General features: G+C 39.1%; 2 protein-coding genes across 2 annotated transcripts in view; both read left to right on the top strand.

Moving 5' to 3' along the window:
- SP4 (Sp4 transcription factor) overlaps positions 1-5,075 on the top strand; it is a 71,054-nt gene extending 65,979 nt beyond the window's left edge. Inside the window, exon 6 of the mRNA XM_037508902.2 lies at positions 217-5,075. Within this exon, the coding sequence (XP_037364799.1) occupies positions 217-464 (248 nt within the window). The 3' untranslated portion in view covers positions 465-5,075. The remainder of the gene's footprint in view (positions 1-216) is intronic.
- A 15,512-nt stretch (positions 5,076-20,587) lies between these two features.
- Positions 20,588-26,659, top strand: part of DNAH11 (dynein axonemal heavy chain 11) — a 304,261-nt gene continuing 298,189 nt past the window's right edge. Inside the window, 2 exon segments of the mRNA XM_037508957.2 lie at positions 20,588-20,932; positions 22,255-22,398. Coding sequence (XP_037364854.1) covers positions 20,588-20,932; positions 22,255-22,398 — 489 coding nt within the window.

A 26,659-nucleotide genomic window follows, 5' to 3' on the forward strand; every position in this document is an offset into this window, starting at 1 on the left:
CAGAAGCAGAACTTTAACTCAGGACTTTTAGTCCCAGTCACATTGCTCCTTTTCCTCTTCTGCAGTTCTTGTTTGATAGCACTAAAACTGAAAACAGGACTATTTTGCCATTAGTCAAAAGTGAAAAATGTGATATGACCAGAAGGGGTGTTATTTAAAATTACATTTTCATTTAAATAAAATGTGTATAACTTTATTTACTATTTTTCTGTTTAGGTGAAAAGAGATTTGAATGCCCAGAATGTTCTAAAAGGTTTATGCGGAGTGATCATCTCTCCAAACATGTCAAAACGCACCAGAATAAGAAAGGTGGTGGGACAGCTCTTGCCATTGTTACCTCGGGAGAACTGGACTCATCTGTTACAGAGGTGCTTGGCTCCCCAAGAATTGTCACAGTTGCAGCCATTTCTCAAGATTCAAATCCAGCAACTCCTAATGTTTCAACCAATATGGAAGAATTCTGAAAAGTTATTTATAACAGAGACCTCTAGTGCTGCACTTAAGTTTACACACCTTTGAAAATCTGGAAATGGGCTGGTCAGGTGGATCACAGAGTAGGAAATCATGTTTTCATTCTTGACATCTTTAAGTATTCCAAGGCTTTGAGTCAACAAGTCAAACGTTGAAATTTTAAATACACAAAAAGTAAACTGATGTACTGGAAACAGAAAAGTATTTCCTCCCTAATATAAGTTGTAGTTACTTGGAAATATATCACATAATCTTAAACTGAATCTTCCCCTCTCTTAACATCATGTATAAACATGTTTAAAAAGACAGATTTCAGTAGTTGGCAGGCTGGACCTTAAGGACTTATTTTCTTTGAAAGTACTTTGTTATAAACTCAGTCAGTACTAACTTACATGAATTTTTTTTTTTCCCTATAGCACAGAAAACAGTTAACTAAAGATAGGGGTACGTTAGCTTGAGTTTTGGAAAATCGACTGAAAATAGTTTTGGCCGTCTTTTTTGAAATGTTAGAAATTCTTCAACAGTTGAATTAGGTAAGTTCCAAAAAAATACTCTGAGATACATCTCAGATCTTTATTACCACTACATTATAGTAGTGTGTATGCAGACAATCAGTGAAGTCCAATTACTTTCTCCATTTGGAGACCACAAGAGGAACTTAGAGCTAAACCTTAGATTAAAATTTAGATGGAAACCTTAGGAAAGTGCTTGGGGGAAAAAATGGTTAAAACAAAATTCCTAGTAGCTTCAGAAAAATTAAATGAGGCAACTTAATATGTAAGGTTTTAAAGGTAGGATTGATTGTATTCCTAACCCTAGGTTGAACCACAAAATTCATTTCAAATATTTATATTGGAAATATTTGCATAGAGTATAAATCACTCTGTAGTTTCATATTCTGTAAATATGAGTTATGTTGACAATATGCAGAATTCTTTATGCTTTGACTTGGTAGCCAAAGAATTATCACACTTTTATTTAAGGCCAGCAGAAAATGATCTTTTAACTACATTATAATTTACATTTTTCTCTCTACTAAAAATTAGCCAACCCCATTTTAATACTGTTAGAGGACTGATTAAGAATTTATAAAGCAGTAATGTCTTTGTTATGTCAGTACTGGATTTTCCCTAAAAAGACATTCTAACAAATATATAATAGATTGATATTATGAAACAAAAGTTATTTTTAAAAATCAGAATAATTTTCAGTCAAGTAACTAAAGAAAAAATATACTGCATTGTGTATGCAAGGGTCTTATAGGGAAAGATGGCTAAAAGTTTCATATGAAAAAATTGGATTATTTATACCAATAGCTTAAATATTAGATAGTTCATGTTTTAAAAAGGCATTTATAGAGAATCATAATGGAATTGACCATTTGAAAACTTAAGGTTTTTAACTGCTCAGTTTATTATTATTAACATCATTAGTTTGGGGACTGTTTGAATATAGATACATGTTTTCTTGTGCATTCTCTATTATTTCAGGAAAAAATACCACTCATGTGAATTCTCTTCCAAAATTGTGATGTTTCTTGTATTTTTGATGAAGGAGAAATACTGTAATGATCACTGTTTACACTATGTACACTTTAGGCCAGCCCTTTGTAGCGTTATATAAAACTGAAGGTCTTTTGTGCTTTCAGTTTGTATAAAAAAGCTTTGAGATTAAAGGAAAAAATTTTTACACTGTGGTTATAAATTTCAAGTTTCTTAAAGCTTTTGTAGACTTGTAACAAAGTCTTTAAATTTTAGTTGGATTTTGTAAATTGTTTTGTATATTTTATTTAATGTACTCTTAACAACTGATGTATCTGGCTTTAAAACATCAGACTCAGTTTGTTGTTTTGTTTGGTACAGAGGAGCATTTGGTAGTGTTAATTATAATTTTATTATATAGGAACTGAAACATCAAATATATATTTTATCTATCATTATGCTACACAATCAGTGCTATAAATTTTTTTATGCAAAGAATTTTTCCTAATGTTTGAATCATGTTTCCTCAGACTGACACTTTCTGTTGTTGTTAATACCAAGTATGAGCTCTCTGCACCTTTATTCCATGAACCAGTTACTGGTTGGTTTCACTCATTTGTGGAATTTAAATAACCATGAACCAGTTTTCATGCATACCTATATGTATGTTAATCAGAAATGGAAGTTATTTTTTAAATCAACAATGAGGCCTATTATAAATTTAACAAACTGAATCTGGATAGCTTTATAGGATATAAAAATATATTATTTGTGTTAGCAGGTGCACATTTCACCACAAAATAGAAATATTTTGACAGTCTGTTCTGCATACCATTCTGAATCCACTTTTCCGTCTTACAAGAATCGTAAATTTCAATGTCCTTTATTTGACTCAGTGGGAGATAGCTGTTATAAGTAATAGGGCACAGATGTGCAGTAGAGTCTTGTTTAATGGCATTTCACTGTTCATTCCCTTTGCCACCATTATGGAACTTTTCTTTATTGTAATTATCAGTGCAAAGCTATGTATTTATCATGGTAGAACTCCAGTGTTAGAATAGTTTTTTCTTACAGTATACTTTCTTTGGTTAGGTTTGTGTATGTGTTGCTGATTACATTAGAACTTGATGTTAAGTCATTATTTATCACACTCTCATGAGAGCAGTAATAAAAGTGTGTAATCTAGGAGAAAAAGTTAATTTGTCAAACTTAGATAAGCATGATGTTTAGGTCCTATTTTTCAATTTTATAACTGTTTTATTGCAACAATATTTGTATTTAAGTCTTCATTTTAATGCCTTGTGGTGTTTTTTTATGCATGTCACTAAGTTGTCATCCCACATAAATTGATGTGCAGCATAGGGTATTAAATCTACATAATGATTTTAAAACAGAAATAGTTGATGGTAAAATGTAAATGTTTTGCAGAAATTCCTTATAAAAAGTTTTGTAGTAACATTTCACTTGTAAATTCTTTTGTAAAAAAAAAAAAACTAAGAAAATGAAAAAAAAAAAAAGATGAATCCAGAAAAAAACCTGTTTCCCACATCCTAGAGTTTAGACAATTATTCTGCCAGCAAAGCCTCTGGGGCTGTAATTGACATTTTTACAGTGCTGATTTGTATAAAATTTGTTTTTTGTGGATTTGGAAATAAAATCATGTACAAGTTGTTGCCTGCAATAACAATTGCAAGTAACCTATTAAAAATTCCCTTGAGTTTAACATGTTTCTTCATTTAATTATGTATACTATAAAGCAGCAATAAATTGTTTGAATCTTCAACCTTCTTATCACAAACACTGGAAAGTAAATGTTTCTCACTAGAAAATGTATTGGCAACTCTTTGTAATTCCTGGTATTAAGATCTGGTCACCATTTTCTGTGAATGTACTTCCAAAGAACACCAATTCAAATTTCATGTTAATTTGTAGCCATTGCTTTAGACACTTATGGAAATTAAAATTTAATTTAGAGACTTAAATATTTTTGAGCAATAGATGTTAGAAAATTATAGGGAAGGCTAAAGATGAAAACATTATAAATACTATTTAGGCTTTCAGAAACGCTTAAGCAATGTATAGTTCCTGGGAGAGCCATGCAAATCTCATGAAGACATAACAAATACATTATTGTAACAACTTCGGTTATAAGATTTCTGCAGGCAAGATTAGATATAACAAGGGGTTGGGGCAGGTGGGGAATGTTAAGCACCAGGGGAAGTACACTGACCCACTGAGAGTCTTTTGAAATCTGTAGTAGTGGGTAGAGGGTAACTATGTAGTGTTTGGATGGATAGATCTTCAGCAAAGCTGGAAGGTAAAGACCTGGTTATGTTAAAACGCTGTGGTGATAATATGTGTTTATACAATGATTGAATCATAGTTGAATTTATGCTACTTGGCAAACAAGACAAGGAATACAATTTTGAAAAGGTGTGTGTCAAAACTATCAGTTGCTTGGAAAATCGCAGTTGGGTATATTGCATTAAAGGGGGGGGATGATGTAATTAGAAAATTAAAATTTTGTGTTTTTTAATTTTTAGTGTGGTAGTGCTAGTTTGATTCTTGGACTTCTAGAACTTCAGCTATCTAGCCATGAACAAGACTGAATCAAAGAAAATACCGTCAAAGTAATGTTTTTTACTTTTTTCATAGACTGTTGACATAAAGCTTATTGTTGTAATAAGTTAGGAAATTTGAAGCAGTGCTAAGAGCTACCCTGTATTATGTGGTATGGTTTACATTGTTTTTCCTAATGATAAGAAATGAGGGGTAAAAGATAAATCATGTTAATTTTTATTTGAAAGTTCAGATGCTTAGTAAAAAGGGTGCAAAGTAGATGCAGGGAAGGTGAAATATTTTATCCCTCAATACCTCTGAATCATACATTACCATATTTACTGCCCCAGCAGTAACTCTGTTAGATATACACACAACCAACTTGTAATTGTGTTGCTGGATTTTTAAGGACTGTATTGCTATTCTTTTAAGATTTACTAATTAGCCAAGGCTTTAGGCTGTGTTCCTCTTAGTAGCAGGTGGCAATGAAATTATTGGATATCTGAGAGTAACCTCAAGTGCAGATCATTTAAGAAAAAAGGAAGGAAGGAGGCAGTTAGGAGTAAGGAGAATAAATCTTGTAAACCTTTATTTTTGTCTAAGATAATAGTTTGGCAAATGCAAGGATAATTTCTCCTGGAAAAAAATATGTTCTGATTATAAAAAAGTTACTAGATTACAGAATTCTAATTATACTCAAGTTTTCATGTATAAAAAGAAAATCAATATGCTATTTGTAATACCTTGACCCAGAAAAGTAATTTATATATGCACATACATATATAGCAACTCTTTACAGTAATGATTTGGATCAGTGATGCTTAATGGTATGAGGCAGTACTGACCTAAAATATATTCTCTTTAACAGGAATAGTATTTTCATGTTAAATCATGTATTCTGCCCACAGATCGATAGGATACTCATTCCTTAAATACAGGGTGCATTTTCTAATAAAGTCAACCAGGAAAACTGGGTGATGCTTGAGCAAAAATTCCAAATGAGCTTATATTTAAAAAGTCCCATAAAAACAAAATATATTACCATATTAAATTTTTTATTCAAGAAAGCAGTTAATGATCTCTGCACAACTGGTACCATTAAAAAAAATTGTGCTCCCTGGAAGCAATCCACTAGGCTTTTGTTCCTTTTAATAAAGTTGTGCTTATGTAATTAATGAATATATATGGTATGTTTAACATTTTAGATATATATCAATACATTTGTGTTGGATAAGGAAGTTCAGACTTCAAAGTAAATCTAGTTTTTAAAGCCACTAGAAGAAGGAAAAAACACAGTTGCACATAGGCGTGATTGTATACATATGGCCTTTAATAAATTCCATATAAAGATTTGTACCAATAATTTCCATAACTACATTTTTACCTAGTGCTATTTCTTTTTGTTGAAGTAACATTGAGTTAAAACACTTATTTAGGTGTATAGGTTCACACCTCTATAAATGTATGTTACCACATCACACCCATTGCCAAAGCTCCAGTAATCTGCCATAGTCCATTGGGCCCCCTAACCCCTTGGTTCTCACACCCCTCACACAGTCTGCCACTTATCTAGCCCTATTTCTGGACATTACTTTGCTATAGAACTTAGTAATGAGTAATAGGTTTGTATTTTGAGTATTGAACAAATATTGAGTGTCTGCTTGTTCAAGGTACTATTCCAGGTGTCGGAGAGATCAAGAATAAGACAAAAAGCACTATCCCAGTCTTCATAGAGTTTACCCATATTAAAAAGTGGTAAGGGCAAGAGAGGACAATAGGACAAGTAATAAGGAGAGCTGGAGCTGCAGTAGTAATTAAGGTAGACAGGAAGCGTCCCTGAAGTGATGTCAGCAAAACCTGAAGCAAGGAAGTAAGCCTTGCACATTATATCTGAAGGAAGTTGCAGGAAGAGGGATCCAGTGAAGCACACAGTGTAAGCACAGCCACCTAGAAGGGCTAGAAAGGACAGCGAGAAAGAGGTGAGACTATTATCCTGTACAGTCTGTGATTTTTGCCACTGATATGTAAAGGACTACTTATAATGGGGTATGTTGACCTCCCTGGTAATAGCAAAGCTCTGTGGCAGTTGAGATCACCAACTGGGAGGCAGAGGGGTGTGAACTTGATTCCTGGTTCAGCCACACAACTTTGGGCAAATGATCTAACTTTTCTCTGCCTTTTTTTTTGGAGGGGGCAAAATAAGGCCATAGGTCTCTTGAGAGAATCAAATAAGATAAATCTCAAGTCCTTAATATAATAATATATTGTTAATTATAAATTAATCCAAAAGGTGTTGGTGGTGTAATTGAATATTTCCCAACTATAGCATTTCTTAAAAGAATGCTTCACTATTATCCCAGCAATTTCTGTACCAGTAATATTCCATTTGCAAGTTTTGCCATAGATGTATGGACAGCATTGAGGTCAATGCTCAAATACTTTGAACATGTGCAACAGAGTGAAAGGTTTAACTCCATTTAAGAAAAAGAGGGAGATAGTTCCATAGGAATTCTGATTCAAGCATCTGTTTTCCTCAAACTGCCTGCCAATGAGCTAGTTTCGGATGTTTTACCTCAGAATTACACGATGGTCATCTTTTCCAATTCTTTAAGCAAAATTAAAGTTTCAAATCTTAGTTTTTTTCTAACTTATAGTAATAGCAGACTATGCTTGCCTCCCAACAAGTGAACACAAAGAAATCAGTTATTGAGAAACAGCTGCTCATGTGCTGTTCAATAACTTTTTTATGGATATGTTTGTGGGCAATTTTCTATATTTAAAATTATTCCTTATGTTTAGAGAGATGTTTATTAGATGAATGAAATGAATGAGATATTTCAGAGCAAATGTACTCCTGTGTTTTCAGCACCTTATGAAATTGCAGCCATACAAAAAATGTGCAACTTGGTGTCCAAATTTTTTTTTTTTTTAATCCAAACAGCTTCCTTTCAGATTTGGTTCAGAAAAGAATAGGATCCTTTATATATGTATGAACTCAAAGCTACTTTGACTTAGATTTTTATACTTTTTGTGGAGTTAGGATATAAACAAAAAAATTATTCAAACTGACAATGCCCTGAAGGCTCAGAGGCACCTGGCTAGATCCTATTCTCTGTTTACAGTCTTCTTGTCCAGTTAATTATGTAACCTTGATTTAAGATCCCACTTCTGATTCTGACATGCCCCCTTTGTTCCCAAGCTCACTTTCTTTCGAGATGCTTTTTTCTGTTGGTCAGTTACATTTATCAAGCACCTTTTTATTTGTCAGCTAGGTTTCAGTTACAGGGGATCCTCTCTTTTTTGCACTTACCTTGCATCCTGACTGCTGCTAGATTTCTGGAAAACCTTGAGCTCCTTTCACTGATTCCTAAGATGGGCTGACCAGCGCTTGCAGAGACTGCAGTGCAATAAGCCAGCATCTACAGGGAGGCCCAAGTTTAGATGAACAGGTTTCAAGTTAGAGGGCGAAGAAGTCAGAGCTGGGAGCTAAGATCAAAAAGAGCAATCTACAGGAAATGGGAAGTTTTACTTGAGCAGTTGTCTCAAACACCAATTTGTCTTTGAATCATGCCAGTCTAGATGGTTGGCATGGTTGAAATTGTTATCCTGCTATGAAATTGGTTTAATAAGTATTTTATTGATTGTATTATTTTTGAGATGTGAAAGCCATAATAAAGTATATTTTCTTAAGGTAACATTCCAAGCTTGCATAATTTTATGATGGAATTAAATACATCAATAGTTCATGATGCTGTGTGAAGGACGTTGCCAAGTGTTTACTCTCCCTAACAAGCTTGAAAACAATGTTGAGAGAAATAAAGGCTAACAAACTCACTGAAAAATTCATCCCAACTCAATTCAGGAATACTGTAAATGGTTACAACTTCATGTATTTGAAGCTGCTTTTGTTAGCTTATTCTTGTCAAATTCATATATGTCTATATAAAATGTGTATGTGTACATGAGTGTGTATGATGAAGATTTATATACTTTTGAAATTAGAGTTTATAAATCAGAATTAAACCTATAAATCACTAGTTTTGTAGTTGCTGCTTCTCCCTTTCTATTAAGGAATAAATAAGGAACTGAGACCTGTGGACAGTTGCTACTGTACTGAAGTGGATCTTCCAGCTCAGAAAAGTGTTCCAGTATTGCAGCACCAGCTGTGGTCTGGACTACAACCTCACCAGAGATGCTTGGCCAGACACCCTGCACAGCCCCTCTCAGATTCTTGATCAACAGAAGCTGTGAGTTACTAGATTTGTTGTTTCAAAATGTGATATTGTGGGAGTTATGTGGTATGATCCAGTAGAGGACTTAAGTCATAATTTCAACCAATATCATCATCTATGCTATTAAGAGCCTTGAAGATACAGCATTTCTTAAAAGAATGCTTCACTATTATCCCAGCAATTTCTATACCGGTAATATTCCATTTGCAGATTTTGCCATAGATGCATGTACAGCAATAACTATAGCAGACATGCTTCTAGGCAGACAATAATGTAAGACACACCCCCATTGCAGAGATGTTAAAATATGCATAATAGAATAAATGGAACACGCTTTAAACTATGTTTATTATTTCTGTCTGCTTTCATCAACCTCCTCCAAGACATTGATCACTTGACCACTTCAGGACAAGATTACGGAGTTTAGTAGAGGATTACTCTCTTTGCATCCTCTGTTTTATATGGAGTAAAGGGACTTGTGTGACTAGGGAAGAACTGTTGGAGTGAACTGAAAGAGTGCTTTAGTAACCTTTCCCAGCCCAAGCAAGCCACTCTTTGTGTCATAAGGAAAAGTACCCTCTCTGTAAGGGACTGGGATTGCTGGGAAAGTGGTGGGGGTTTCTTGGTGCAGACAGAATTTGGATATTAAAGACGGGATGCTAATCCTTGGAGATTTGGGAATATTCCAGTTATATGTGATATTCTATACCATGGAACAATTCTCTACCATCATATTAGGAATATAAGCATGTATATTTAGGGAGAAAAGCAGAAATGCAAACAATGCTTATTGGTCTAGAGAGAAATCTTACAAGGGTACACTTTTCTTTTGTAAATACAGAAGAAAAGGAGAGATTTACTTGACCTAACTACACTATTCTTCTCTTTAAATCTCTCTTCACTAAAAAAGATACCACACACAAAAGAGCTTGGTAAACTCTTGAGCACTAGACAAATGTAAGGCTTAATTACATATGTGTGTTGCCTCCATGCCGGGAAGGATAACTAATCCTCACTTAATTCCCACCTGTGCCAGCTCAAGTGCTTTCTCTGGGCTTTCTCCTTATTTCTAATTTCAAGGAAAGGTTTAACAAACAGGAATAGAAATAATATTTAATACGATTTAGGAGATATTCAGTAATAATTGTGCTTTTACCTCCTACAACTTAACTCCCGTTCATATTCTTTTGGTGACTTTATTTACTCTGTAAAGCTTCTTCTCTAGAAGTAACATTCTGAAAATAAAGCTACTTTCCTGTCCTGATCACCTATAATTTAATTAAACTTTTTGCAAATTTATTTTCCCTCTTTCCTTACAATGTTCTCCTTCCCTGACTAAAATTTCTTGGGTCACAGAAGTCCTTCCTGTGCTGGCATTTTTTGAATGACTTGTTTCAATTCAAAAAATATTGGAAGGGCCTCCCTGATGGCACAGGGTTAAAGTCTCAGCTCTATCAAGCTTTCGCCAACCAGTTCTTGTATGCATAAATAAATAAAAATCTATAAAAATATTTGAATATAGAATTGCTAGAGGATCTATGCTAGATGCTACAGCAACTAAAAAGTAAATAAATGATAATGCCTGCCTAGAATGGGTTTAGCTATTAATAAGGAAATATAAGAAGCTACAAAAATAAACTAGAATGCAAAGCAGATGAATTTTATACTGGGTATGGGAAGACATGATAGTAAGTACACTGGGGAAGGATTTCTAAGAGCCTTGTGGTTCTTTTTTGTGTTTGTTTGCTTTCTGTAAATCATTTCCAGGATACTTCAGTAGTTTCCTGAAACTTCTTAGGTTTTCTACTATCCTTTCACCTTTAACTGTTAAATTCATGCTTATATACTGCAAAGGTATTTTTTTTAATTAAAGCCAGCAGGTATAATTATTATTTTATATCTATTTGATTGGTTTTGACCTTAGGAGTGTCATTCCTGCTTGTGATTTATCTTTTTTTGACTGGCTTTTGATTCACCTTTCTCTGTCCACCACCCTTGACCACGTCACATATTGCATGTCTGAAAACCAACTCTGTTCTATTTTTCCTTCACCCACTTGTTTCTATCTCTTGATAGCTCTAAAAAATCCTGATGTCGAAATTCCTCAAATCACTGTTTCTCCGTCTCTTTCCAAAATCTTACATTGATCTCAATCACGATCCTCTCTAAAAATAAAGTTCCTTTCATGTTTAACCACACTTACAAAAAAGACACAGTAACAAAGTCTTTGTGATTCATGGGAAATTGTGTTAATGTAGATAATAATTTCCATGGTGATATATGTATTAGGACCATGTGAGGTAAAAAAATCTCCATACATTTCTTGATTATCAAGTGCAGTTGTTATTTTTTTTTCTCTTCCCTAACAACCCAGATTTTGCTCAGGCTCCTCCTAGTGGCCACATCCTTAAAACAAGACTGGAGATGGATATTGATTTGTTAAACTAATGAAGTTCATTTCCCTTGACAAAAGAAAGATTTAGAAATGGAGATATAATTCTGGCCAGTAGATGTAAAGGGAAGACTTCTGGAAGACTTCAGAAAGTTTTCTTCACTCGAAAAAGAATATAAAACTAAAGATGTTCTAATTAGGCCTCAGTCTTCGGTAGGTGCAGTAACCAGCCATAAGCCTGGGTCAGCATGTATTCATTCTCTTCCCTGGAAATGAACATTTTCTTTTCTGTTCTCTTACCCCAGCTGCGACTGATTTTCACCAAAGGCTAAAGGGCAGTGATATTCGTTGCCCTCCACTAGTGATTTAAGGCTTTTGGGAAGGAATAGCCTGTATATTTTATTAGGACTTGATACATTGAATAAAAGCTATGTCTAAAAAACTCATTGAGGTAAACCTACTTCTTCCTTGGGCTTTTATAGTGGGAGACAACATACTCTTAGAAAACTTTTAAGAAGGATGTTATTTGACTGAGACACTAAGCAACACTCTTCACATTTTAGAGGGCCTTTCCTTTGGTTTGACTGAGAAAATTAAATTTGATCTTACTAAGGTCTTCACAAAGGATTTTACACTTATAATCTCAACTTCATCTTTAGACTGTATTCTGGTAGGGCCTTTGATATTGCCATTTCTTAATTTTTAGCATTGTTTGCCATCTGGAGAGACACTGCATTTTCAAAACTAGTAAGTCCTGATTTGATTTTATTGAACAGTCTTTAGTCTGTTTCTCATCTTTTACATATTACTGTTAAGTGGGAAGAAACCAAACAGTACCTTCAACATTCTACCTGGAAAGCAACTCAGCTAAGTCACTCAGTACATGAGGTTATTCTCTTTCTGCACTACTGCAGGTGTTGGTGCTGCTGAGCAATTAACTGGGTCTCCCTTCCAGTTTCCAATAAGATATTTTTTACCTTTCCTTAAATCTTCACCTACAGCCTCCTTCTGTCTTCTACAGTGGTTTATATAAGTCTAAGATTTTGCCAACACTTTTCGAAAGGTCTTTGCTATTTCCTCCCACTGCCTCTTAGGTATTTGCCATGACAACATCTGCTCTTCACTACAATCTACATAACAAATTGCTCTAAAGGCCATTGGTTTAAAACAGCAAACACTGATGATCAGACTTCACAGTTCCATGGGTCACTAATTTTGGAGCACCTTAATTGGGTGGTTCTGGCTCAAGGTGGTTCAGGTGGTTATAGGATGTTGGCAGGGGCTGAATGAAGTCATCACTAAGTTTGATGGGGGCTGCAGGATTTGCCTTCAGGATGGATCATGACCAATGGAAGGAGGGCCTTTCTATAGGCTATTGAAGATTCTCATGAGATAGCAGCTAAATTACCCTATTGTGAGGGGTCCAAGTAAGAGCAGGAAGCTGTTGTGCCTTTTATGACCTAGTTACTCATTGTCACTTCTGCTATATTCTAGTCTTTCTGAGAATCACTAAATCTAGTCTTACCTTCAAAGCGAAAGGAATTAGGCTCCTTCTTTTGAAGGGAAGGAGTGTTGATGAATTTATTTATTTTCTTTTTTTTTTTCCATTTATTTTGGGGTCAAAAGTATTTGTACCTTTTTTGAGGTGTAATTGACATATAATATTGTTTAAGTTTAAGGTATATAATATGTTGGTTTGATACATTTATATATTGCAATATGAATCTCTTTGTAGAGGAGTATTGATGAAAACTGCCACAGGAGGGATCAGAGAAAGGGATGAAAGTGGAGTCTTGTTCCATTTCCACAGGTCTAAACCACCAAGGAGACTTTCTTAGGACTCTCTCAAACTTTTTAAACTAAGACTCTTTGATGTCCATGGAGAAGAGCCTGTAGGAGAAAATCCTTCTTTATCTGTGGCCCCAACAGTCTCTCTATTGTTTAAATCTTTTTTTTTTAAAGATTTATTTATTTATGCATACAAGAACTGGCGTACAGGCCAGAGGTGTGGGGAGGTGAGAGGATTCACCAGAGACAGAGTGGGGAGTAAAACAGGTGGATTAACTGAAATACACTGCTGAGGGGAGCAGCAGGCGAGACAGGAGAGGTCTGCTGCACCATTTGGGTCACCTCCCTGGCTAGGAATGGAACTGGTGCTACAGTAGCTGGCGATAGCTTCATAGTGCTGAGACTTAACCTCTTGCACCACCAGGGAGGCCCCCAGTCCCTGTATTGTCTAAATAGACTTCAGTATTGATAGCAATTTGTGAAAATTTTTAGCTAAATGTCTCTTAGCAGTGTGTAGTGGTATCTAGTCCAGCTAATTAAGTGCTCGTGTCCTATTCAAGGCGTCTGACCTGTTCATTGCCCCGAGGTCTCAGCTTCCTCATCGTGTAACAGGGTGGTCCCCAGGAAAGGGGGAGGTTCCAGCTTCCCTGCCCCACCCAAGGGAGGGTAGAGCTGAGCAGGGAGGGAAGAAGCTGCAGAGGAGACTGAGTTAGGAAGGAAGCAGGATGGAGCCAGAAGGAGACCTGGAGGAGGCGCATGGAGCCTAGAGACACGTGAAGAAACTGCGCTTTTCTTTTGGTCGTGGACGGGGTGACACAGATGTGGGTGAGACCCGTGGAGAGGAGACAATGGCAGCTTTTATTTTGATTTTGATTTTGCTCTTTTCCTTCTATGCTTGTCTTGTTGTTTCTGACCCTTTTCTGTGGGTTCCCACTGGAAGATGCTTTAGACTTGTGGCAGGCTTTGAGGCCTTGTTCTGGGCCAATCCCATTTGGATGGAGTTTTACCCATGAGGGGACGGGTAACTTTGAGTGCTTGATTAGAAACTAGATTCTTTGCCTTTCCTGTATTGTTTCCTAATTGTATTAAAGTTCCTTCCCATTAAAGTCTCAAGTTTTGTGTTAATGCGGGGATGGCAGAACCTATTTAGAGCAGGCAGGTTTGCGGGGTCTAGGGTGCCCCTCTCCCTGTCCTGTAACAATGGGTTCAAGTAAATTTATGAATTTACAGCTGTCTCAGTATTTTGTTATTGTTGAAAGTGTGGGAGGGAAGCTCTTCTCAAATTTCTATATCATAAGTGAATTCAGAAGCATGATTTCATTATACACTCGGACTTGAAGTATTTGAAGTTATTATAGATAACGATTCCTATGTAAGCTCAAGTTTAAGGTAGTTGAAGCACCTTTAACTTGCATCCCCTGAAAATTCTGGATACACTCTCACCAGTGTTTAATAGCTTCTTTGCTTTCTTACATTATAAAATGTTCCAAGACCAACTTGAACTTCCATAGCTGATTTCAAACTCTTTCAGTGAGCACAACTAAGAAATGACTATTTTGTTAAAGACAAAATAGATTGTGAACTTATATTGAAACTTTTATTTCAAAATCAGGACTAAAGGGTTTTATTCAAAACTCCTCTATCTTGTCTGTTTCTCATTTCTCCTATGCCAGTGCTCCGTGTTTCCAGTAATGCCAGCAGTGTTATTCATTTGCTTTTCCAAGCTTCCCAGGTCTTCTCTTCAGAAACAGCTAATCATTCCTTCTGCTACTGGAAATGTTACCTGCTGATGCCTCCCACCAAGTCCTTCACCAGGAATTATCCACAGTCAAAGGATATAGCCTTAGCCAAAGTTACACTTCCTGTCCTGGTGCGATTCACATTCAAAGACTGGTTCATATAGTACAATACAGGTGTCAATCTGGGACATCTGTAGAGGCCATCACAACCTAAGAGCTCTCCATGGGATCAACCATGGCTTCTCCTGCAACTGCCTGACAATTCAACTTCATCCTCTGCTCTGTCCTGCTTCCTTTAGTCCCATTCAGATATTTTTTCCCTGACGGAACTTCCTAACAAATGACTCGCAGGCTAATCCCACAAAAGAGCTTGACTGCTTATCTGAGAATCCAACCTATGTCAGTTTTATTCTCACTTTCCAGTCTTACAATAATACTACTGATGCTATTATTCACAGTGTAGCTACTGCAAATAATTTAAAATGATGTGTTAATTTTTTTTTTTAATTCTGTCTAGTTCGTTTTGTTCCTAGGTTATATCTCTTTAGGGACAGCTGTCATTACTGTCTGAAAATCACTTGAAATAGCTCTTCTCTATATGACTCAGTGTTCAGTGTAAGTTCATTTTGGTTTTGATTTTCAGAAATTTTCTTAGAAGTTTAAGCTTCTTTCTTTTTTTATTGGGGTAACATTGTTGTGCATCATTGTCAGCTTATTTATTATATATGCACCTGCTTCCTATAGAAAATGATATATATTTTCAGAAGTCTAGCTTCTATTCCTGATGTCTCATGTAAACATTTTAAATTTTTTGACTTATTCTTTTATTGTGGCATTTATACATTAATTAAACAAATACTCTGTGTGTGCACGTGTGTGGGGGGTACACTCTTCTGCTTTTGTAGATGAATGGTAGCAAAATACACTTATTTCTCTCTCTCTTTTATCACTTGAAAATATACCTTGGAAATTACTCCACTAAAACATTTCTTTTTTTGTAGCTTTATATTACTCCATTGTTTGGATATTGTTAGTGTATTCAAACAGTCTTTTAGAGCTGGGCATTTGGTTGTTTCCAGTCTTAAACTTAGTAATTTTGCTCTTACAATGATGCTGTAATGCCTAGCCTAGACTATAGATTCCTAGAAGAAATATTGCTTGGTCAAAGGGCAAATGTGTAGGTAATTTTTCTAGAAATTGACAAATTCTTTTTGGGTCATATCATTTTGAATTGCCAGCAATGATTTACATGCGTGTCTGTTTCCCCAACATACCATGAACATGATGTCAATCATAAAGCCAGTAAGTAAAAAATTGTACTATAGTTTGGATTTATATTATTCTTTTGTGAGGTTGAGCATCTTTTCATGTACTTAAGGGCCATTAGCATGATTGACCATACTATGGTCATATGCTAACCAGCAAGTTAGACAAGAAGGAAAGGAGTACTGGCAGGTTGTTTTTAAGAACATGACACACAAGTTGTATCTCATTCCTTCACTTTCCATTATTTACAAGAGAAACTAGGGAATGAAATTTACAGTGGGGTGACCGGGAGTCCCATTGAAACTTGGAATGGGGGGGTAAGTGTTTTATTATATGGAGGAATGAAGGGTGGATGGGACACAGGAAACAGCAATTTCTGCCACATGCTTTTGTTTTAAGAAAAACCCAGCCATGACCACATCCCTACAGGATTTGTCCCCATGTTTCTTCTTTGCCTTTATCTTTTACTATTCTTTCCCTTACTGGTCTTGCTGTTCTCCAAAGACCAAGCATCCTCTTTATGGGTCCACTTGTTATTGCCTTTGACTGGAATATTCTCCTAGAAGCCATGACTTTCTCTCTCACTTAGATTTCTACAAAAGTAAGGCTTTGTTGACCAGTGATACTGATTAATATCCCTTCTCCCCACCTTTTTACTCGCCTTTGTTTTTCTTTTTAGAACATATCATCATCTGACATAATAAACACATTTTATTATTGTTTATTTTCTCAGGTTTTCGACTTCCTAATAATGTTTTAATAGTAAATGTGCCAGGCACTGAGTGTGTGTGCACTCTAAATATTTAAACTGAATAGTTACCACAACAACCCTCTGATTGACTATTACTATGTTAATGCTGCATAACAAACCTCCCCACGACTATGTATCTTATTACAGTAATCATTTTATTCTTGTCCCTGCATCTGTGGATTAACTAAAGATAGACTGATTTAGACTAGGCTTAGCCAAACTTGCCTTTGAGCTACAAGTAGCATCCAGATTGGTTCTTGACACCAGTAAGTTAGGTGGGGATGTTATTTTAACAACAATGACAGGCCCAAGAAGGCAAGCCCTGACATGCATAAACATTTCAAGCCTCTGTTTGTCATGTGTGCTAACACCCCATTGATGGAAGAAGTTATATGGCCAAGCACAACTTCAAGGGAACAGGAAAGTGTGCTCTTATGAATGTGGGAGAGAGGGAGTATGTACTGAAAGGTAGTCTGCCCTTTTGTTATTATTTCAGATGAGGAAACCAAAGCACCTAGAAGGTAAGTAGCTGGCAGAAGTGTGGTACAAAGCCGCTTGGTAGAGTCTGGTCTAGCCAATATAAATCTATCATAGTCTAGCAATATGAGAATAGGAACTTAGTCTGTTACTTCCTGTTTATTCCCAGCACCTAGAACAGAGCAGGGCACTGCTTTGGTATTCAGTATATATTTGTGGAGCAAATAAATGTACTCAGTACAGTACATGGTCATTGATTGGTTGGTACTTGGTAAATGTTAGTTAATACTCTTACCAAATGCTGGTCAGTTTCACTTAGCCAATAAAAGGAAACAGGGTTTGAGGAGAAGGAAAGTAGTTTAATTTGTCAACAAACTGAGGAGGGTGGTAGACTTGTGTCTAAAAGACTACTGTCCTTCTCTTTGGTAGAGGGCAGGGGTACTTATCCAGAATTACAAGGGAGTAGAAGGGGGAGTGCGCAAGGGTCAGCATGTTTATCCTCGCAACCAGTTGATGCCAGCTTTCTTTTACCATCACCTGGTGGTCAGAAATTCACAATGTTATGACGCTCTTTTCCCAATATTAAAAACAAAAAACAAAAAAGGTTGTTAAATATAGAGGGTAAATAAAAGTGATGGGAATGCTTATCTGCTGGGGTGAAAAGAGAGCCTTTTATCACTGTTTCATTACTATTAAGATAAATTACTCAAAACATGGGAATAAAATATAAGAAAAGTAGCATATCTTTTCAGTGTCCCATTGGAACATCTTTGGCCCAACAAAGGATTGTTTAATAAGACCTAGGAAGGGCCTCCCCAGGTGGTGCAGGTGGTTGAGCGCCACACTGTGAGGCTGTCTGCAGTCTCTACAGCGCCGGTTTGATCCCAGCTGGCCAGCGAGGGTCCTACATGGCACGACAGACATCTCCTGTCTCGCCCACTGCTCCCCTCAGCAGTGTATTTCGTCAGTCTGCCTGTTCTGTTCCCCACTCTGTCTCTGGTGAATTCTCTCACCCTCCCGCGCATCTGGCCTGTACCCAGGTTCTTGCATAAATAAATAAACAAACAAATAAATAAATAAAATCTTAAAAAAAAATAAGACCTAGGAAAATGTACCTTTCCTGACTATTTACTGTTGATTACAGGCCCAAACTCTGTGAAGCTATATTTTTATTTATAGATTTTTGTTCATTACAGATGTAAATTATTTTTGAAATATTAAATTAGTCCCATCCCTCTCCACACCCCCCCCAAAAAAAACCCAAAAGATTATATTAACCTCTCAATCTTTTCCCTGCAGACTTTCTCCGCTACCTATGCATCTCTTTCTCTAATTCCCCTTGGAGAATTAGAATTCATCATGTTGTTGGTTTCTTTAATAGGGAGTTGAGTAAGTCTTTGACATATTTTCATTCCACATTTGAGTTACACATGGAACTTCCTGAAAAGCATTATTATTTGAATTTTTTCCTGCTGAATTTGAAAGTGTCCCCCTTTCAAATTAATTAAACTTTTATTTACACGGTTCCTTTTTCTTTGGGGTAGAGAGTAACAAAGCTGGAATGCAGGGGTGAAAAGGGAGATTAAAAATGCTTTATATATAGGATGCAGTGATCTACATACTTGATACTATCCCCTAGAGCCCCAGTGATTGCCAGGGACCACACAGCGATCAGGACAGACATTCATTATAAAGACTTTCCAGGAGCCTGTGTTAATTCAGGATGATGATCATACAATTAGGAAAGATTATGCACAATGATCAGAGACATCTGAAAAGAAATAATTGTTGAAACTCCCAATATTGCTGGAATACCTGTTTATCAATAATCAGTTACTATAATGGATTATTGAGGACAAAACAGTTTCATAGCTCTTATGGGAGAAATGGATGTATAGTTTTATTTTGAAATGAAAAATTAAAGGGGACCAACTAAAAACTTTAGTTTGAAGACACCCCCCTCCCCCAAATTTTGGCTACCTTACTAATCAGAATTTCCTTAATACTCTCACAAGTGCCAATAATAGGGCCTACCAAAATCCCGTTTCAATGTCATGAAGCCCGTTTTTAGTGTGGAACTTTTGATCTTTCACTCTTGGGTTGAATAATAAATTCCAGGTAGTTTTAGTACAATGTGGAATCTACAAAAAGGCTGTGCATTCTCTTACTGGGCGTGTGTAGGGGCAGGAGGGGACGGAGCAGGATATCCATGACTAGAGCAGACGGGTGAAGGAGGAGTCCTGGAGCCCTAGGTGGCTTTTGCAGGCTTTTTCTGGGATTTCCCAGGTACATGGCATCGCGGGGGTGGGGGTTGTGTGGGGGTGAGCAGGCTGGCAGGCCTCCCATCCCCCAGCGATTCTTCACTCTTTCCGGCTTCTCTCGTGGCCTCTGCTTATCTGCTGGTTCTGTTTCTCGTAACTCTGTTCTGCTGTCTTTCACTCTTCCGCGCTCTGTCGCTCTCTGCTCTTCCCTGGGATCCTAGTGACCCGGCCCTTATAAACCCAGTCTTTCAGCCCAGGTGTACCCACCTACGCATGCCCACAACCTACTCCAGGTGCCAGCCATCAGGCATGCATTCAGAACCACAGGGTTCCATCATCAATTCTAATGGCTGGAGGGCAGAAAAGCCTGATACTTTACTTACCCTACAGCACATTAACATACTAGTATGGTGGTAAGTGCCTATCGCAATCAGGACTCCGAATACTACACAGGACTTGGAATACAGATCTTGGACATACACAACTAGGAAAACTGAATTGCAGTTTGGCTCTTTTCTGGTAATATTTGGGCATAGCTTTCAGCAAGGGAGCTGAATCCCGGTCGCACCATCTCCTGGTTACTTAGTCACCGTGAGTGACTTACTTTCCTGGCCCATAAACTGACCAGTCGACGCCCTGCTGTTCTAGGGATTACATGCAATAATCAAGGTAAAGAATTTAGCACAGCATTCGGCACAAGGCAGCACTGCTTCAACTACAGCTGTTAATTAGTTCTGGGCTATTATTCTCCGTGTCAGAGATCTCCACAGGGATTGCCACAGGTCAAGAGCCAGGGTTTGGGGGTCCTGGAGGGTGCCAAGCTAGAGCACTGCACCGACCACCTTCAGGCAAGTCTCTTCCCCTCGGCTTTGGGGCCAGAGCACCAAGGCCTCTCAGCTCGGTGGCTCACTCCGCCCCCAGCGGGCCGGGCCGGGGCGGGGCCGCCGTCCCCGGGAAACCGGACGCGCGGTCGGTCCCGGTGGCCCACCTGGCTCGCAGAGCGCGCAGGCGCTGGCGGCGGAGCAGCAACAGCTGGGGGACGCGTTGCTGGACGCGCGGGGATTCCGGGAGGAGGTGGGCGCTTCCCCAGGCTCGCGTGCCGAAGGGTGTCCGCGCCGACCCCCGCGTGGGGTGCCAGAGGAGCCGGCCACCCCGAGTCCACTCGTGCGGATGGCAGCCCGTGTGGCAGCCAGAGAGGCACTAGGTTTCCGGGAAGTCCCGACCCTTTGCTTAACCTCGGGCTCCAGCCTGGAGGCGGCGGGCGAGATGGGGCTGGAGGAGGAGGACGAAGAGGCGGCGGCGGCCAGGAGGGCTCGGAGTTTCGCCCTGGACGCGCGGGTGCGCTTCCTCGGAGGCCGCTTGGAGCAGCTGCTGGGGCTCCCGGAGGAGAAATGGAGCCAGTATTTGGAGAGCGAGGACAACCGGCAGGTCCTGGGGGGGTTTCTGGAGAGCCCCAGCCCCGCGTTCCTTGTGATCGGCGTCGCCGCGGCGAAGCGGCTCACGGTCTCCGGAGAGGTAAGGGGCGAGGGGCCCCGGCCGCACCACCAGCATCGCGGGCTCCCGCGCGAGGACGGGCCCGTCGCGCCTCCTGGGGTCCCCGCCAGGGACGCGCTGCGGCGTTTTAGAAACTTGGCCTGCGGCAGTCGCTGGAGTCCGCGGAGCCCCCACGTGCGCCCACTCGGCTGTCAGGACTCTTGTTGATTAGTTTGCTTTCTGGGGCCGCCTCTGAGCTGCTCCACCCGGACAAAGCGGGGAGAACAGCGCTCGGTTCAGCTGCCTGGGCGTTAGGCGCAAGGTGGGTTCTCTGGGCCACAACTTCTTTTCAGTCGTTCGGGGGCTACTCCGGAGCCATAGCCTTCCTTTAAAAAGGTAGTGTTTAGCAGACCCCAAATTTGCCGTGTACTAAGGCTGACGGCCTGTCCACAACATCACCTCTTGCGGGAAATATTGAGGGTTTTAAAAAGGAGTTGCGGGGCAGTCTACGCTCACTTGGTATTTACCAAGCTTCCTTCTTAAAATTAGATTGCGCCTTCACTTGAAGGATAAGGAATTAGCTCCACGTAGAGCATTGGTATAGAAGTTTTCAATTATGGGGAGTTTGGAGCAATATTTGCAAACTTGAAGCCGTGTGGCGTCAGTTAAATATTGCAAAGTGACATTATCATCTCTAGATGTGGTCTTTAGTTGGGAAATAGAATTCCTAGGTTATTTGCTTTAGGGTTTTGTGAGTTTGATTTTTTTTTTTCCGCTGCTCTTCGTTGTAACTGATTTTTTTTTTAAAAATTGTCAGTAGACAAGGTGGTAAAACAATTCTAGTATTACTTAACTGTAGTTATTTCCCAAGTTAAACAGTCTTTATATTTGAAAAAATAACTAGTTGTAGAAATGTTAGAATATTTTGATTAAAGATATCCTTTGCCTGAATAGAAACACAAAGTAACCTTTTGTATCTGGTGTTTATTTCAGTTTGGCTTATTTCCAAACAAAAGAATATAAAAAATAACTTTTGCAAAAATGGCAACATTCTACCATGCTCCTTACATTTGTTTTTAATTATGAGATGTTGTGGTCTGTAATCTGGTATAATTGACATGGCTTTTAGAGGTGATATTTCCACACGAACAATGCTGTGAAATTAGCATTATAAAAGAACAAAGAAAACTGTGCACTTTGAAGAGTAGGGAAAAGCAGTGGAACAACCTTATTTGTAAAGGTAGGCAAGATGCCAGGTTTTGTTTGTTCTAACAGTTTAGCTACAAGTTAGATACAGCAATTCCTTCTTGTTAACATGAAAGCTACATTGTGGACTTAAACTAATTATCTTGCTCTTGTTTCAGATTCCAAGAGATACAAAACATAAACTTCTTTATGTTGCCAAGAAGACTACTGAAATCACTGAAGTAAATGATTTCTCTCAAAAGGTTTTATTTGGAGAGTTACCTGCTTCATCTCTTGGACACATAACTGCTTTCATAGATGAGGTACTAGTCTTTAATATTTGAATCTTCCATTTATCTCTGTGATACTTGGGATTATTCAGGACAACTTTGACTATTTAAAAACAAGAGAAATGTGTAGAAGCCTGTTAGCCAGGTGGGCAGCAAATGATAGCATTTAGGTTGTATCTGAAATGAGCTGATACTGATGTTAATATTCAACAGGTGGCAACTTTTAGGCTCCTCTTTTCCCTTGTTTCTTTCCTTGTTTCTAAAGGAGAGTAAATTTAAAGCAGCATCACTAAACTTTACATTTGGAGTAGGGACAAACTTAAATGTAGGAAAAGGGAATTACCAAATTTTCAGAGTTCTGTTAGTATCTATGTGTCACTCATCACAGATCATAAGAATAGGTAGTGGGAACAAGTGTTAGAAACATTTGCTTTAAATCAGAAATGCTGTGTGAACCCACATTACTTGGCATTTTTATGCTCACTAGACCCCTTAGGCAAGCTGATTCAGTAGGTTTTGGGTGGGCTGAGATTCTGCATTTCTAATTTGTTTATTGGCCAGCTTTAAGGAACATCAAATGACCAGATTTCCTCGATCCAGAGCAGTGATCAGCAAACTTTGCCAAAGATTAGAATCACCTGGGGGAGCTTTCTGGTCTACCACTGTCCAGTTCGTACCTGGTTCCAATTAAATCAATGGGAGTGGGAGGCAGGCAGCAGTCTTTACTAAAGATTCCAGGTGATTGTAATGTGTCTCGTAATCAGTGCAGTCTTGTCCAAGACAACACCTAAGGTAGGAATTGCCAACATAATACTAGTGATTTCCCAATCTCCCTCTTTCACACCGCTTCTACTTTGAGTCTCTTTTCCTCATTTGAAGAGAGGTATTTTCTTGCTCTGGCTGGGCTAGCTGAAGTCCTCATCCACAACTTTAGTACCTGACAGGTTTCCCTCTCCTATTATTGAATGTACTTTTAACAGGACACGGAGCAGGATCTCTATGATCTGAGCAGACAGGGTAAAGGAGGAGAGTCCTGGAGCCATTGGTGGCTTTTCAGGCTTTTATTGGGATTTACCAGGTACACGGCAGGGGTGCTTGGGGGCCGGGAGGCCTGCTAGGCCTGCTAGCCAGCAAGTCTTGATTCTATCTCGGCTCTCCAGCGTTTTCTCGTGGCCATGTTCTCTGCTCTTCTCCTGGTTCTTCTTCTCTGCTCTTCCATTCGTTCTGCTTCTGCTGGCATCCCCATGATGCCACCCTTATAAGCCCAGTCTCTCAGCCCAGGTGTACCCATCTACATAGGCCCACACCCTACTCCAGGTGCCCGCCCTCAGGCATGCATTCAGGAGCGCAGGGATCCACCATCAGTCCTAATGGCGGGAGGGCAGATAATCCTGATACTTTTTTAACTTACCCTACAACTGATTTCAGCGAGTCTTGAGGATGAGTTTGCTATCTTTAGCAGTTGGGACAATTTTCGGTATGTAGCAGGTAATCAAGAAATGTTTATTGAATTGAATTTGATAAAAGATTTCATATGAAATATGAATGCCTTTTTGTCATTCACATCGACTGCCATCAAGTGGGGTTGGAAGATCAAAGATATATTCTTTACTAGAATTCTCACCTTACTATCTGTAAGGGGCAGGAATGACACTGGGCAGGTTTTCTAATCCAGCAGACTGGGTAAAGAAGTGAGTGCTAGAGTCCTCGGTGGCTTTTGCAGGCTTTTATTGGGATTTACCAGGTACACAGCAAGCCTTTGCTCTATCTGGGCTCTCCGGCCTTTGCTCGCGTTCTCTCTGCTTCTCTGTTCCTCTTGTGGTTCTCCTTCTCCATTCGTTCTTTATGCTTCTGCTGGCTTTTCATATCAGAAAAGCCTGATACCTTTTCACTTACCCTATACTATCTATCTGGCAACAAAAAGTATAAATCTTGTTCAAGTTCTTCTCTCTCAATTTTTATCAGTACCAGGATCTGCATACCACTCTTACGGGTTGAATGAGAGGAAGTAAGCTGTCAATGTGTCCATCTATAGAATGCAAAAAACATTCTCACACACTTAAAGCTTTGGAAAATTCTCATTCACTTATGCAAGAGGATATGAGTATTGGGCTTATTTATGGACAGAGTTAAAATTCAGTACAAATTAAACCCTTGTGCATGGCCATGAATTTTTAGATTGTTTCCAAGCTTTGTCTTTGCTTTGTATCCACCACAGCCCACACAGTTGGCTCATTAGTAGTGGTTAATGATGTGCCAGGGACTCCCAAACTTCTCACCAGGTGAGATCTGTTCTGAATTTCAAATTTATAGACCCATCTGCTTTCCTGACACCCCATTTGATGTGTAATGGACACCGCAAACTTAATGTCAATGTAGAACTAATCTTCTTCACCCTGTATTATGTGTATGCAGTTATCCACAGGACAGGGAAAGTGAACTCCCTCCTGCACGTGCTCAAGCCAGAAAACCTAGAAGTCAGCCCTGACTCCTGTTTCTGTCTCACACTTTGTATGTAATCTGTGAGGAAATGCTGCAAGTTCCACTTTCAGAATCAGTACCTGTAGGGTAAATGAAGATGGTCAGACTTTTTTACGCCATTGGCCTCAGTGGCTATCACCTATGGCCTTGAATAAAGAGGGCGCTTGGGAGCGTGGGTGTAGGGCACTTGCGCCTGATGGTGGACACCTGGAGTCTAGTGGGCATGCATAAGTGTGCACACCTGGGCCTGGAGGCTGAGGCTGTAAGGGCAGTGTCACTCAAAGACAGAATGGCTACAAGAGTACAAGCTACAGCTGTGAGAGAAAGCGACCACGAGAATGCCAGAAAGCCCAAAGAGAAAGGGCTTGCTGGAGGCTGGGGGTTTTGCCAGCCTCCTGGCCCCCTAGCCTTCCTGCCTTTCCAGCCTCTGGGCTTGCCCCACAATAATTGGCAGAGAAAGAGCATTAAGCCCCCCAAAGCCACTGAGGGCTCCAGGCCTCTCCTTTATCTGTCTTCCCAAATTGATAGAGAAGCTTACTACCAGAACAATACCCTTCACCCCTCCAGAGCTACCAGCCTGGTCCAGTTTACCATAACCTCTTACCCGTGTTACTGCACTAGCCTCTGGTTGGACTCCTCCTGTTGTGGCTCCAATCTATGACAGATCCCTAACTCAGCAGCTAGAAGTGATCCTTGAAACAAGTCAGAATATTTTGCTTTGTGCTCATGCTATACTGATTCTCCCTTTACTCTGAATGGGTCTCCAGTGCTTGCAGTGGCACAGACTTGGTGTAATCACTCAACTCACTGTGAATCAGCAATATTAGCACCATCTAGTGAATTGTTATAACTGGCATCTCAGGCCCTGCCCCAGATTTAGAGCTGTTGAATCAGGATCAGCAAGTAGGTGATTCTTAAAGTTTGTTAGAGGAAGAAAGCACAGGACCAAAATTTCTCTGTTCTGACCTCCCCATGACCTCTCTAAACTCATCTCATTTTGCAACAACTGGTGCTGCCTTGCCCTTCCTCAGTCACCTCAGCACACCCATGCTCTGGGCCTTTGTACTTATTTCTTCATTGTTTCTAGAATCTACTCAGCCAATCCCTTCATATCCTTTAAATCTTTTTGTTCAAAAACTTTTTTGAACTTTTCCAGTGAATCTGCTCTCTGGAGAGCAGGGATCTTTGTAAATGCTGGAGTAAAGCAGGTAGCACCCCTTTTAGAACATGGAGGGACCAAAAAAAAAAAACCCTCAGTAATCGGATAACATTTTTTTAAAGATTATTTATGCATATAAGAACTGGGGTGCAGGCTGGAGGTGTGGGGGGTGGGCGGATCCACCAGACACAGAGTGGGGAACAGGATAGGCAGATCAACTGAAATACACTGGTGAGGGGAACAGTGAGCGAGTCAGGAGAGGTCTGCTGTACCATGTGGGTTGCTCCTTGGTTGGGGATCGAATTCATGCTGCAGTGGCTGCGGATTGCTTCATAGGTTGCATCTTAACCCCTTGCACCACCAGCGAGGCCCTCAGATAACATTTTAATAAAATCAAAAATAACAACAACAAAACTCTTTAAAGTAAAAACTGGAATCACTAACAGTGGCATGCCCAGTAATATTGGAGCCTGAGGCAAAAGGAAAAGTCAGTGATACTGATCTTGTCTATTGAAAAAATGTTTTATCATGAAATTTTTTGCAGTAATTTTTGATTTTAAAAATATTCATCTTGGGGGCCTCCCTGGTGGTGCAAGAAGTTAAGCACAGCACTATGAAGCAATCCACAACCACTGCAGCAAGAGTTTGATCCCT

Source organism: Talpa occidentalis, unplaced genomic scaffold (assembly GCF_014898055.3).
Source record: "Talpa occidentalis isolate TD23 unplaced genomic scaffold, MPIMG_talOcc4v2.1, whole genome shotgun sequence".
Classification (NCBI taxonomy): Eukaryota; Metazoa; Chordata; class Mammalia; order Eulipotyphla; family Talpidae; genus Talpa; species Talpa occidentalis.